The sequence below is a fragment of the Agelaius tricolor genome, unplaced genomic scaffold (assembly GCF_023055355.1).
Source record: "Agelaius tricolor isolate 1412-34295 unplaced genomic scaffold, bAgeTri1.0.p SCAF_4, whole genome shotgun sequence".
NCBI lineage: Eukaryota > Metazoa > Chordata > Aves > Passeriformes > Icteridae > Agelaius > Agelaius tricolor.
Genome location: NW_027269264.1, coordinates 2,348,070 through 2,363,494, shown reverse-complemented (window position 1 = coordinate 2,363,494; position 15,425 = coordinate 2,348,070). Strand labels below are relative to the sequence as shown.

Below are 15,425 nucleotides of genomic sequence, written 5' to 3'. Positions count from 1 at the left end.
GTTTTATTGCCTTTCACTTAGAGGAATGAGACTGACTGACTTTGTATCTTCTCAATCACTTGGTTCAGATTATCATTCCTTTCTTCAACTGGGGACTAACAATGTTACAGTGAGTGATATACAGAATAGTGCTAACACAGCTTGATCATCTTAATTTATAAATACTTACAAAAGAATTTTAGCCATTGTCACTCAAAATACAGCACCCCTGGCGCTACTTTAAAAATACTGCTATTTTGATGATTTTTTTTACATCTTAATCATTTCTTGAAATCCGGTGGAACTACTAGGAGAACTGTTTTACAGCCCTCAACACTGCAAACTCTTTTCCAGATACCTGCTGTATTTTTAAAGATATCATATAGACATTGCATATTAAAAAGAAAAGATTTTCACATTTCAATAAGTACTTTGTCAAAAACGATGCTATCAAGCTTTACTTTTAAAATTTATGGCAATTGTACTTGTTTCTGTAAGCAACAATACCTAAGTATGCAAGAAAGAAAATCAAGAACTGTAGAATTTCTGACTTTAAATGATAATAGAGAAACTGGAAGAGTAAGCTATTTAGTATTTATTTGCATTAGTCCTTGAATTGTTTACTAAATTCTAGCACTGATAATCTTAATGTGACTGCATTTACAAGAAAAACTAGAAAAGTGTAATTAAGATTAAAAAATTGCAAATTACCACCTGAAGAATGTATCTTGAAGCTGATGAGGCATAGTTGCAAAGTCAAATGCACAATATGACTTTGGAAGAAAGACTTCCATGTTCTTTCTAACTTCTACAGGTGGACTTGTCATAATAGGTGCTGCACTGCCAAAAAATGGGTATGAGTACCTAATAAAAACAATAACAAAAATGATAATTCTATAAATAGATAACTTTTTTGTACCTCTGCAACAGGAAAACCAGTTTACACATCATTAAGTAAAGCACGACTTGCATCAAAGTTTGAGAAATTTATACTAGTACATTCAACAATAGAACTTAGCTCTCAAGTATTTACATTGTCATTTACTTCAGGAACAATCCAGCTTCTTTATATTGGCTGTTGCTTTGACAAAGGAAGTTTTAATAATCTGTTTGTTCACAACCAGATGAACTCATATTTTACTAGAACTCTGCAATTATTACATAAACTGAGCAGACAAACAGAAGAAAAATTTATACTCACGTGTAGATTGTTCCTTGAGAACATCTGTAACTGTACTTCACATTCAGACTAGACTAACATGCAATAACTGATAACTAGGTATACATATACACAGTGTCAGAATCATTAGAAATTTCATTAGCTTTATCATTTCCACAGTTTAACAGACTGAAAGGCAAGTCAAATCATTTTACCAATATGACATAAAATGTGGCCTGAAACTACTCTACTAGCACATTTCAGTGTATGATAAACTGTAACAAAGGGAAGGTCATGAGCCTCTTAAACTTCATTTTGTTCAAACTGATGATGCCAGCTGTCAGCTAAGCTCCTAATAAAATCAAATGATGCTTCTATATATAAAAATTGCACTCTCCACCTTTCGTGAAGGGCTGTTGGAAGAGCTTGTTTAGACTGGAATAAAATAATGCTTCCAATCTACAGTGAAAACACAATTTTTTACCCTGCAACTTTTCTTAATGTCCATGTATCTGGATGTTTCTCCTCTTCAGCTTCCTTCCACGTTCATCACTGACTATAAAAATTCAAGCGCATAAAACAAAAAAACCCTATGTGTTGTTATTGTTCTGAAAAAAATTAACTATTCAAATGTTACATAAAATATTTTATGTGGCAAAATTCCATCTATTGTAGGTTGCTTTCAGCATACTATTTACTAATGTAGCCAATATGGAAAGACATTAATGATGCACGCTATAGTAGCCATATTTTAAAATATTCTAGCCCTACATCTCATCCACACCTTTTCAACCTAGTTCTGACAAAATCTAAACCCCATGATCCACCACCACAACTAGACTTCCCAGTGACTAGTTAAAACTGTATGAATCAAGCTCTGCCAGAAAAGAGGTAGAGCAAATGGAGAGGCAATTCCCCGGTCAGAAATACTCAGAAATTTGACTGAATCACCATTTAAAGTACATTTCATCACAAACAGCAAAAGCACCCTGATGGAAATGAGAATACAAATTGTAAAAACTATTATTAATCACTCACTTCAAATACACCATCAATAATTGCTATAATGAAAGTAGAATTTCTTTTTTTAAACCATCAAAATCATCCCTGTATTTACAATTCTCTCAGAAATGCATTTAACTACACTGATTCTTCATTAAAACTAGAATGGATTTCCTTTGGATTCATGCACAAACTAGTGATCTGTCTCTTACTAAAACACTGTAAAGAGTTCTTGGTGGAATGTGCAAAACTACAAAAAAAAAAAAACAACAACCAACATCCCACAAAAAAACAAACCAAAAAAAAAAAAAAAAAAACCAAAATGAAGAAAAAAGAAAAATCACTTCATTGATAAGGTGGAAATGTAGCCAGAAAGATTTACTACCAATTACAGCAAAAGGCAACAATCTTTAATGCTCAGTTTAGTGATAAGCCAGATGAACATTCTAAAGTATTTTGCTACTGAAAATCAGCTACATTTTAAAAGACATGAAGAAGCAGAGAGGCACTATGCCACCAGCAATCACTCAGATTATGAAGGCTTTGTATTTTCCAAGAATAACAAAAAAAATTGTACCTTAAAATGCAATTTATTGGAAAACCAACTTCCAGACCACGTATACTTCTTAAGTCTATTGAAAAGCAAAAATGGTGAGAGGCTGCTGGAATGACAATCTTCTGTGCTGACACAGGCTCAGAAGAACTGGACACACCCACAGGGTTAGGCTGAGATATTGCTACTGGACCACCAGCTGCGTTATCAGCTGAAAACACAAAAGAGAATTCATGAGCATTTTCTATAATTTGTTCTACCCAAAATAACAAAATATATCAAAGAGTAGTGCCACATTTTAAATGCAAGTTAGAGCGGTTGCTTTCCTAAGAGATTTCTATTCCTTGTAAAATAAATGAATACTGTAAAAAATAACCACTCCTTCTGTAAGTTACTGCTTCCAAAGGAAAAAACACCAAAAACTCAATATACTTTAAATCTTCTTACTAGGACTGTAATATTTTTCCTTTCTTTATTAATCTTTGAAGCTATGTAAGGTTTAACTCACCTATAAAAGTTTACAATAAGATCAAAGAAATTAAATTCTTCAGAAAGATGTAAGACCCCAGTTTATACTAATTTTTCATAGTCAACTTGAGGGCATGAATAGGAGAAGAAATAATTTTAGAATTTTAGTGCTTTTTAAAATTAATTAACTTCTTTAGGGGAATTACAAAGACAATCAGATTAACAGGTCAATTGTGCTGATGTAAGGCAGCATCACCCCTCAGCCCCAAGCTTTTAGTTTGGCCCCACATTCCAGTTTGAAGCAAACTAAAATGTGCAAAGCACATCTGCTTCTGGTCACAGAACCCATGTACTGTGGCATCCATTTTATAATTTAGAAAGCAGAAGCAACATTGAGTGCCTGCCCAATTGCATCCAGGCTTCTCATATCCTTATAATGAGACCCAATATTGCCTTCAGAGAGTAAAACATCAAACTACAAGTCCCACAGAGAGGTCTCCAAAAGGCATTCTTGAAAAATGTTCAAGACATTTTGTTTAAGACTTTAAGGGCTATTTAGGCTACCAAGCCCCTACAAAATGAAGGAATGAAAATATCAGATAAGAACGCGATGGCCTTTTGTACGTGCTACTTGTTCTGATACTGCCTTCATAATTGCTTAAACCATTTTCGCTTTTGTAATTTTTAAAGAAATATATCATTACTAGCATTGACTTTATTCTTTCCTCCTTTATCCTAAGTGTTTTGCTTGCATTAATAGTAATATTACAGAAAAGAAAAAAGCTGTAATATTTCAACATCGGTTAGTTAACACAATGTATGAATGAAACTATTTTAAGTGATTCAGGTAGAATGTCAGTAGATTACTTGGTGTAAAGAATTAGCTGAATGGAATTTAAAGGTCATACAGCTTTTAAGTACATACAGCTTACTGTTAAAATCCATTTAAGTTGGTCATATAGTCAAATTTCATTTAATGTACTAAATTTAATAAATTTTGCCTTACTGGGATTTTGCAGATCTATCAGAGGTGACTTTGCTCTGCTCTGTGATTTCAAAGTTGGAAGCTCTTCAAAACACTGTTTGCTAACCTCTTGAGGGCAGCCAGCCACCAGTCCTGAAAGACAAATGTGAAATGACATGTTTTACATCTTAGCAAAACAGAATTATAATATTACTATTACTATTAATAAAAAAGCACAATCCTGGATTTCCTAACCAGAGATTCAAACCAGCTGCTGGGTTCACAATACTTTCTTTTTACATTCCATATAAAGGACTTAATCCTTGCTTAGATAAGATCAGTTAGGATTAAAAGAAAATTTGTCTGAATTAGCAGACAAATCCTGAGAGCCCATTGTAGGACACAGAATTTCCTCTACAGAACTGTCTTTAGGACAAAGCTCAAGAGACCAGCAATACAAATATCATCAGAAAAACAATAATTCCACTTTATTAATGAACCACCTCTTAAGAAGATTCCTGTTCAGTAACATTTAGCAAAACAACATTTTTGCAATTTATTTGGTTCTCATGGTATTTCTTATCTCTGTTCCTCTTCCACTTTTCCACTTCCAAGTTCTCAAATTGGAAACAAGTCTTCCTAGGGCTTGGGCTACCAAGTCCAAACAAAAGGATCATGTAAAAACAAACAAAACAACCCAGTTGCTTGGTTTTGTCCAGGAATCTGTACTATATGAACATTTGTCTTCACAAATTATAATCCACATAGTAAATTCCTTAGAAAACTCAAAAACCCCACATTATCCCTGCTTTTCTATTGAGTAAATTAACACTAGACAATTTCATCTCATTGAGCAAGTCAGTTTCTTCATAGGCATCACACTAAACCTTCTCATTCACAACTCCAGGAAATTCCAAAAACTTTTGTTATGATTTTTCAAGCTTATGACCACCCACCTCACTTGTAATCTATGCACCCCCAAATCTCCAGTCTGGCTCTTGCAAGTGTACTTAACAATAATCATGGTCAAATCACAACATTTATCCCCCTTCTGTTACTTGTTTACGCAAATGATTCTGACTTGCCTGAAATTTATTACCAGGAGTTAGTACTACTTCATGAATATACTAGAAAGGAGTAGTATATGATCCAAGACCACACTTAGCAACTGGGCAAAGAAATTATATACCACATACCCCTTTTCCTTGGTTTTGTGCCTTTTTCAAACTTAAGACTTTCCACTTCACTCTCTGTTGCTACATCTTCTTTTGAAGAACACTGTTCAGCTTGAGATGGGAGATTTTGGGATCTCTGTTGCTGGCTCTCTGTTTTTCCACTAACAGGTGAAAGAACTTTCTCCAGTGGCTGTTTGGGTTCAGTTGCAGCATTTAAGGGAATCAAAGGCTAAATGAAATTATAGTTTTCTTATTGACCATAGCTTGCATTGAAAAATTCTGTCTATGACATTTCATAGTATGAGATTATTCTTCTGACACAGAAAAATGCCAATGAAAGAGTTATTCATATAAAGCAATTAATTCTTTAAGGTTTGTTTTTTTTTTTTTTTTTTTTTTGTTTAACACAAATCCCAGTCCAATATGATTAAGAAACACCAATAATTTAACATTAAACTGTGTCTAAACCAACAATGAACAGGTAGGACATACCTCCCTTTGAAGAACTACAGATACACCAACAGTAGGAGCCAGATCCAGAGGCAGTTGTGGCAGTTTCTGTTTAGCTCTATTTGGTGGAACAAGAACAAATGGTCCTTCTATTGCCACAGGGTGTTGGTCAATCTCCATATTTCCTCTCTTCAGCAGTCCTGACAGGGGAACTTCAGTACTTCCAAGAGAGTGGTCCCCACAGCAAAGATGGATCTGCGCACACACAAAGGTGTTAGAAAGTAACTGGTATGTGTAATTTGCACTGGAACCATCTGTGCACCCTCCACTAAAGGTAGCATAAATAAAAGAAGTTATCATCCCTAGTGTAGTCCCTGCATGCTGAGAATAAGAACAGCTATGAAATGTCAGTTTTGAGCAGGTGGGATTTGTTCACTGATAGGGCAGCAGCAAATCACTGCACTGCTCTTCTGAGGACCTGTCATATCATTCCTTCTGTAGAATAAATTCAGTACTCTGTGGCTTTTAAACACTGCACAGATCCTCGCCCTTCATGCATAGGCATATAAAATGAATGACTGCAAAGTAATGAAAAAGATTACTTGAAGGCTTTGGGCATATATTTAGAAACCACTTAACGGGCAAGGATTTTTGGAATTAACTGTGGTTTTAATTCCTGGTAAATATAATCATTTGAAAACTTGATTCAGCTGTATATTCCTTACAGAGTTTAATATTTATACCTACCAGTGAAAGATTGATCTCAAAAAAAAAAAACCAAACAACACAAAGGTATTCTATTTTCCTCAAAGTTACTCTTTGAAACTCAAATACTAACTTGCTTTTCCCAAAGAAAGCATCACTTCATTTTTGATTTAGCAGATCAGAACACTGTATTCCCATCCTTAATATTTATTGTACTTAACTGTTAATTTATTGTACTTCAACTGTTGTGCTGAAAGGTGGGAGCTGCCAGTACACATATCTAGGTGCACATATATACGTACATACATATAAATACAGTCATACAATACATACATACACACACTCTAGTCTGGCAACTAGCACCTTTTACAACCAAAGTCTACATTTTTGGAAATATATGTTAAAATTAAGAATCAGAACACAGTGCTCTGATCCTGTATCCTAAGATGTAAGATGGTGAGTGAGAACTCAAAGGAAGAAAACTGCAAATCAAAATGTGGATCTGACCACAAAAGAACTTTTGTTCAAAAAATTGATCTTTACCTATGATGCAAACATGCATAATTCTGCACATATGTATCATATATGTTTTAAGACTGTTTTAGACTAAGAATAAATTCCAAACACACCAGTGCATGTTGCTCCAAAAATACTTAAACTTGAGGCAAAAAAAAAAAATTGAAACAATACAAGATTTGAACAAAAGCACTCTTAAACCACCCTGCATAAAAACCCTAGAATGGTATGTATAAACTTAAAGAAAATAACTTTAAAAGGGTCCAGATCCACATATTACTTTGTATAACTAATTCTGTCTTACTTACCAGCTACATTATCAGAAACCCTATACCATCCTCACTCAACAAAGCAGACTCTTGTTTTGTAATCTTGTAATTAGATTGAGACATGCACAGATTGCCATAAATACTCTAATACTACCTGATGTTTAGAATCATAGATTCACTTAGTTCAGAAAAGACCCTTAAGTCTACCAAGTCCAGCTGTTAACCTAACGCTGCCAACTCATCACTGTCCTCCATTTAAAGGAAAGGCTAAAAAAGATAAGCAATATCCCATAACAGCCCAAAAATGTATATTTAGAAACAGCATTTGTCTACAGAGCAGGTAAAAAAGACAGACCTTCCTCATAATTCACACAAAGTGTGCTGAGGACAGTGATTTTAGAACTGAGGCAAGAGTGACCTGAGCAGCTGGTATGGGATTACCATAGGTAGCACAAAGCAGGACTCTGGGTTGCAGATGGTTTGATTGCAGTGCAGACCCCAAAGCTCAGAGCTCTTCAGAGAGCCACATTAGCTCTTTGGGAAGATCATATTTCAGCAACAGTTTTTATCATGGCATGCAAACCACCTTGCAGTAACAGCAACTAATTAAAAAGACAGCACTCCACCTAGCTAGGAAACTTGCTGCTATGGTTTCCATCACATCAGCAAGATGATCAACTTATATTTGAGCCAAAATACTATAATACCACCTTAGTTTTGGAAACAGAAGTGCTTCACAGATACAACCTGAGACACACTCTACTTCTTTAATTTTAATTATTTATTTTCATTCACATTTGAAATTAAACAGCTTACCTGCAATTTTGACTGTGCACAAAGATAAAGTTGAAGAACATCTACTGTACTACGTATTCGAACTGAAGCTCTTTCCGGCTCAAAGTTTGGATTAATTAAATCAGTGAAAGGTTCATTTGTGACATCATTTCCCAGTAACGAATAGTAGAAAAAAAACTCAGGTTGTCGATCAGGGAGCTTCATAGTACTAGGAACTAACTGAAAGATCAGAAGAGAATTATGTATCTCTTTCCTTGATGCAGAGTTACAGTAATTCTGAAGCACTAGTTTTGAAATCAAAACTTAAAGCCTGACCAGCTGACCTAAATCAAAGCTTGCACTCCACATGTAACTTATTATATTAATACCCAAATTAAAAATGTTTTACTTTAAGTAAAAAAGAGCAAGACTTGTCAACACCAAAGGCTGTAACTGACATGTATTTACTAACATCAAGTACCTCACAAATACTCAGAAATAAGCCATGCCTTCATAAAATATGTCCAATTATTAAATAATGCAGAAATTAAACAGCTTACTGTTATCTAATCTAATGCAGTATCTAATCTAATGCAGATTAGATACTGTTATAAAATTTATGTGATTAAATAAAAGACTGAAACAGATGAACTTCATCCTATAGGCAACTGTGAGTTCAATGCCTAAAGAGGCACAAGCCACAAGCACGATTGCTGTAAATTTTGCTTCTCAAGGTCCTACAATTCTGACATGGAAAACTATTTTCCCTGAAAAAAAGAAACATGACAAGACTGAGCAGAGTTTATCACACACCATGAGTTCTAGACCAATTAAAACAATGCTGTCAGTACAGCAAAAACACAGCAGCTAAGGTCTAAAGCTGAAACAACCATTAGCATGCCACTTCATCCAAGCTAGTAAGTCCTTCCCTCAGGCAATATATGAGCTCTGTCTTACATATTTGAAAAGCATTTTACCTTGTTTGAACTCCAGTGCATGGGCACCACACTGTAGACTGGTGTTATCCACACACAAACTTCTTACACAATATTGCAGTAGAAAAGTATGCATTTCATAAGAATGCATCATTTGAAGTAAATACAGCTTTAATACTTCAGAAGAATTATATTTCATCTGCAGTCTGAGATATTAAGAACTTCATAAAGTTTTAAAATTAATATAAATTCACTTTGGGACAAGGTTATTTCTTGAAATAAGCTCAAAAAAACATTAAAATTAATTAGAAATGAGGAATGGGAAGGTGAAAATACTAACGTGGGATAACTAACACTTAAAAACAACACATAGCAAGGAAACAGACCTGTTCCAACTGTGTGGCAAATGCAATGGTTACAGACAAAACAAAGTGATCCTTGCAATACTCTGCTGGTCCAATTTGATGATAGCCCTCTTCTTCATTCAAGACTGGCACAATAATTTTAGGGTCCAGTCCACGAAAAAGGGTTAGTACTAGGAGAGAAGAAATAAACATGAGTAACTAGTGGCCTTTGTAATTGCTTTGACATATTTTAAGCATTACACATGGCAATTACATGTGGAAAGAAAAATTACAAATAAAGATCTTGATGTCTGCTACCAAAGTTTTGCAAAACACGAAGAAGTCTCTAGGTATACTTCAAAACAGCTACAAAAAATTCTGAAATTAACTTTTGTTCACAACTGTTACATTGAACACTATGCTAAACAGAATTCTAGTTCCTATTTTTATTTTGTGTTACAATGAGAAAGATTACACTGACTGGAAGTTTATTTCACTAGGCTAGAGTGTACCATGCTATTTCTTTACTTTGCTCATTGAAGAAAATGCCAGACAGTAACTGCATATTGCAATTTATTGGAACAAGGATGCTGTGCCATTCCACAGATCTTTAGAATACTTCATTTAAAGATTTTTCATCTCAAGTCCTCAGTGCATAAGTTTGCTAGTTTTTGTTCTATAGTGCCATTAATTCAACACATTCAGCCCTCAGGTTACACGAAATAGAAATAATGACATAGCATTTTGTGAACAAAAAAGCTCTGTTTCAAATACTAAAAGTCTTAGACAACTTAAGTCAGTAAAGACAGAAAAGAGTGTATGAATACTAAATAGAAAAGTATCTGACCAGACTAGAACTGGGTAATACAGCTTTGTTATAGCCAGTACCTGGAACATTAGCTTTACAACTGTGAAAACCCAGAAGTTAGTTTTTCCCCGTCACATAAATATGATATTGACTAATTTTGACATGATGCAAAAAAGGAAAAAGCTGGCAAACTTGTTTGTAGCAATTATTCCACAGAAAGGGAAACAGTGCTGAGTAAAGGCAGGAAGATTTTTTTTTTTTGCCAGTGTCATGAGAGATAGGAGAACTTGCAGGTACGAAGACCACATGGGAAGTGCAGACTAAGGAATCATTTAGAGTAGTTTTTTGCCTCCTTTACAGATGTTACAATATGGAAATTCCCTCTGTTTTGCTGTAATCCTGAAAGAATGGAGTAAGCTATCTTACACTGAAACTTAAATCCTGTCTTAACCAATCTTGAAATGCAGACAAGTCAGTGAATTCTGGGCCAGAAGCTTTTAAAACATTTACTGCCACTGACCACTCTACTTCTACAAAATTACAGCCACAGATCATCAGCAGATAGATGATGGATTTAGAATTAGAGAAAACGTACCTTCAGGGCAAGAACACAAGTATTGTAAGGTATGGAGGAGAAAATCCACTAGTTTTACCAAAAGGCTCATTTTTCAATAGTTAAGTAGATAGGCATTTGGGTGAGAGGACAGGGCAAGATGGAAATATGTTTTTGTTTTGGGGCTCTTCAAATCAAGTTTCTAAAATCTTGGTTTTGTTTTTTTAACAGCTACTAATTTGCATTAAGAAGAAAACCAAAACACACAATGAAAAAGTGACTTGAAGGCGTAGCACAGAAAGGCACCAAATGTTAACATTTGAGGTCCAATAGATTTTTGACACATTTCACTGATTTCCTTCAAGAAAAATAAACAAGAGAATCCAGAATTGGAATGAGTCCCAGCAGTAAGCAGATGTTACTACAAAAAATCTTAACAATAGTACATAATTTAAGTACCTAAAGATTAGAAGAAGGACCGACCAAAAAAGAAGCAAGTCTACCCAGCAAATGAGACATTTTGCTGCTTTACAGTTCCAAGCCCAAACTATTGAAACTTCACCTTCTATAAAGGTAAAGCTCCTTTCCTATTTCTTTCATAACTTTCCAAAGCACATAAATACAAGTTAAATACTGAAGGGAGTTAACTATGAGCCCCTGATTCTCATTTTAAATACCAGTTGGTTTGCAACTTGTCCACCTAAAAGTCACACAATTATCACAGTAAAGAATCCTTGAAAAACTTACTATCACAAGGTACCTTAATCAGCTGCAAAGGGTTTGCACTGAAACTGCCGTGATATTAAAATTCTCTTGAGACTTAACAGATTTTCAACAAGTGATATGTCATCTGGCACAGGAAGACTTTTAATTCAAAGTGAGCGATGTCATGTTACTTACACTTGCCTTCTCTTGGGGGTGCCTCCTTTGCTTTAAAATCATCAACCAGTGCTTTTGAGTCCATCTCCAATGCAACACCAATTTGTATTTCAGGTTTAAACTTAGGGTACTTGTTACTAAGCAAAGGATACCATTTAGGTGCCTACAGAGTAAAAAACAAAAATAAGACCCCAAAGTGTTTAAATACAACAGAAAAAAATAGTATAATACTATTACAGGAAACTCAGTCTTAATCTAGCACTTCTACTTTATCATCTACAGAAATACACTTTGGTTTTTATTCCTAAAAATTTGGTCTATTTAGTACAGTATTGTACTAAAATATTCTATAGAATGGTTACTGGATGACTACCTGAACGTATTGGTTTTTTTCGACTGACTTGTACAGTGACAAGGTTAGATATAGAAATTTAACATAAATCTTTATTTAGAAAACCTTCAAGTCCTTGAGTGCACAGTAAGTCATATGCATTGAAAATGCTCTAGAAGAATGATGCCAGAATAGGACAGCAGGCTCCTCGTATGACCCATATCAAAGTTATTTTGATCAAGCTTGATACAAGGGAGTTGGCTAATTAAGTTTATATAAACAATTATATTGTGCTTACTCTATGTTGTATTAAAGAGCTAGAAACAATCACCTAACGCATCATCTTCCATGGAGGTCCACTATAAAAAAACAACTTAAGACTTGATTTCATGATGGAGACTCAATTCAATTGCTCCATATCTATTGCTTAGATAAAACTTTCCAGTTGATTAAATAATGAAATTGTGTAGATTAATTGGTTGCTAGTGATCCTATTATTCATTCAGAAGTATGCAAGATTAGTACCAACTGTATTTTTTTCATTTGTGCATGTTCTCAGAATCAAGATGTCTCCCCTCTTAAGAAAAGCAACAAAATCCCCCATATATGATTAGTTATACTCCAAAACGAGATCCAAAAGTTTAGCCTATGCTTTAATTCAAATTATATTATCTGTAACAGCATTGTTGTCAAAACAAAATTTTAAATCTTGATATCCCATAATGTACCTGTTTCTTTTCTGGGGCAGCCCTTAGATCCAGCACAATATAGCCTATATTCTCTTTAGCTGAAGATACCGGATCCAACGCAAAACATTGGAGTTTGATAGGTGTACGCTGCAGTCTGAAAAAGTAACTCAGTTGAAATATTAAATATAAAATGTATACCTGCAATTAGTTCTCAAAGATAGTTCATAAGTTTCCAGCAAGTGAATGATACAAAACTCATTCCATAACTAGTTTCATTAGGTCAGAAACTGAACTTATATTGAACATACAAAAGTCATCAGTAAGTGAGAGAATGAATGAGTGGTTTAATTCTTGAAGAAGAGTGCATTGGAGCCCCAGTCTCAAGTGCTATTAAAAACACATTAGCAACAAATAAACACTTCACTCACATAAAAGAAAAAAGTACAGAGCCTCACACAAAATTTGAATTTCACCTGGAGGGGCATCTTAAAAACAGGACTTGTGGATAAGATTTTTTGGGTAAAGCACCTGTCTACTGCAAGGCACATATAAGACATCTAGCACATGGCAAATGTAGGCATCTTTCTCTGTCAAATAAAAATTATACAGCTTTTTTAAACTTCTTTGATGATATGGTCATAATATTACAACCTGTAAGTTGTAAGATTTATGAAATGAAATAACAGTTATGAAAACATTCAATTTCTCAGCTTATCTCTTTGAAATTTTCAAAAACTATTTACACAGGCTTTTCAGACTTGAAATTAAGTTAATTTTGTGCCACAGTATACAAAAGAAAGCTTGACTGCAATGTTTGAATTACAGAATCATTAGTTTGCTCTAAGAGCCTGCGGGGTGTTTTTTAGTAGTGTGAAAATATACCCTTTAGAATTTTTAAACATCACTTACCTTGCCACACATTACCTTTTTTTGTACATTAGTACATTTTTCCATAACAATATTGTAGATAAAATAAATTTTCTAAAGAACAATTCAGATTACAGTAAACCAAAAATTGCATTTCACCAACTGTAAAGACAGGAAAATGAAATTTTATCTGCATATTAGACTTCACTTTTTAACATTACCTGTGCTGATGAAGTGCTTTCCTATCAAGTTCCCAGGCCAATTCTGTAGCAAATTCTGGCTGATCAGTATGCTCCACAGGGTCAGTAGCCAACTGTTCACCATCTAACTTGGCTTCAACTATAAGCATGTGCTTGGGTCGTTTTGGGAAACAGCGCCCTGTAAAAGAGTGGCATTGCATGTGCCATCACTAAAAGAGATGCAAGAGCTCAGATTGATGCCATAAATCAGTTATGTGAAATTAATTTCCCATGTCACCTTCCCTGCTCTGATCTTGAAAGAAAAAGTTTGCACTATACAGAAATATGAAAGAATGTAACATGAAACAGACTATTTGTGAAGAAACAGGAAACTAAGTAACAAAGCAAAGTAGCAAGCAATTAGAATTATTTGAGAAATCTATGATTGGCAATAGGTAAAGGAGTAGGCATGAGAAAGAGAGTGAATGTTTTACTTCAAGTGAAAAGGTTATGAACTGTCTGACATCCAAACAGAAAAACATGATCTTGTAAAAGTATTGAATGGTGTTTCTCCTGCCACTTGCTGAAAAAAAAAAAAAATTATTGCCAGACTAGGAGAGTGCCAAAAACTCTATAGGATTGGTCCTGGGCTCAGGATCATCCAGTATTCTGATTTGAGATGACAAAAAGAAGTAAAACATTACTCATATCACAGTGTGGGCAGACATTACTACAAGCATATCAGACGACAGGATCTTATTTGTAAGCTCCTTTGGCAAACTACATAAATGGACAGAGAAATAATAGGATTTACTTGACAAAAGGAAAGCATTCAGCCAAAACAAACCAAACCCCCAAACCAATCTCCAAGACAGCCCAAAAGAGAAAAAGACATCCTAACAAATAACTCACTCACGAACACACACTCTAATTAGACTACAGAAACTATAACTGTGAAAATTCAAGATGACCAACTGGATATACGTTTGAGTCAACACTTAAGGCTGATTGCTACGAAGGGATAAAAACACTAGAATAATACTTTTTAAAAAACAAAACCAAAACCAAACCAACAAAACCCAGATCCTCGGGGAACGACTGTTACTTTTCTCATTCACTTAACACATTGCGTAAATACCTCCAAAACCTAACAGAGGGTAGCCAACCCTGGCCTTAAGATACGTACGTCCAAAGCTTTATTAATAACATCGGTTTACTCAACGCTGCTCAGCTTGCCCCGCTCACCTCGGAGGGAAAGCCAGCCCTCATCTTCCCCTCGGGACAGAGGGGACGCGCAGCAACCGGGAGGCCACGACCCTCCCGCCTACCTTCCAGCACGGAGACGACGATCAGCAGCCGATCGGCGGCTCTGGAGACCATCTCCCCGCTCCGCCCGGGCGCTGCCGGGGCTGGGAAGCGCGGCCACTCCCGAGGCGGAGCGGAGAGAGCCGGGAGCTCTCGGGCCCGCCTTACCGCCACCCGCCGCCCTTTTGCCGCCGCGGAGCCTTTAAACACCAACCGCCGCCGCTTCCGCCCGGCAACGCTGGCCCCGCCGCTTCCGCCGCCGGCCCCGCCCCGGCACCGCTCCGGGGCCCCGGCACCGCCCCGGCACCGCCCCGGCACCGCCCCGGCACCGCCCCGGCACCGCCCCGGCACCGCCCCGGCACCGCCCCGGCACCGCCTCGCACCGCCTCGCACCGCCGGTCCTGGGCCCCGGCACCGCCCCGACACCGCCCCCGCACTGACCTATGGCCTGAGGGTGAGCGGCATTGCCGTGGCGCGGAACCGTAGTCGAAAATCTCACAAATAAAGGTATAAAATGTTTT

The 15,425-nt window shown here is 36.2% G+C and overlaps 1 protein-coding gene across 4 annotated transcripts in view; it reads right to left on the bottom strand.

The window, feature by feature from the left end:
- The window catches only part of CEP120 (centrosomal protein 120), a 37,512-nt gene extending 22,372 nt beyond the window's left edge, over positions 1-15,140 (bottom strand). Inside the window, exons 1-11 of one of the 4 annotated variants that reach the window (XM_071424358.1) lie at positions 14,928-15,140; positions 13,642-13,798; positions 12,593-12,707; positions 11,555-11,696; positions 9,336-9,484; positions 8,057-8,254; positions 5,793-6,005; positions 5,322-5,529; positions 4,168-4,278; positions 2,718-2,904; positions 694-843 (exon numbers count right to left, since the gene is read on the bottom strand). In XM_071424358.1, coding sequence (XP_071280459.1) covers positions 694-843; positions 2,718-2,904; positions 4,168-4,278; positions 5,322-5,529; positions 5,793-6,005; positions 8,057-8,254; positions 9,336-9,484; positions 11,555-11,696; positions 12,593-12,707; positions 13,642-13,798; positions 14,928-14,979 — 1,682 coding nt within the window. In that variant the 5' untranslated portion in view covers positions 14,980-15,140. Of the gene's footprint in view, positions 1-693; positions 844-2,717; positions 2,905-4,167; positions 4,279-5,321; positions 5,530-5,792; positions 6,006-8,056; positions 8,255-9,335; positions 9,485-11,554; positions 11,697-12,592; positions 12,708-13,641; positions 13,799-14,844 lie in introns of all 4 variants that reach the window. The other 3 variants (XM_071424359.1, XM_071424360.1, XM_071424361.1) reach the window with 3 other exon arrangements.
- Between the last annotated feature and the right edge of the window lie 285 nt (positions 15,141-15,425).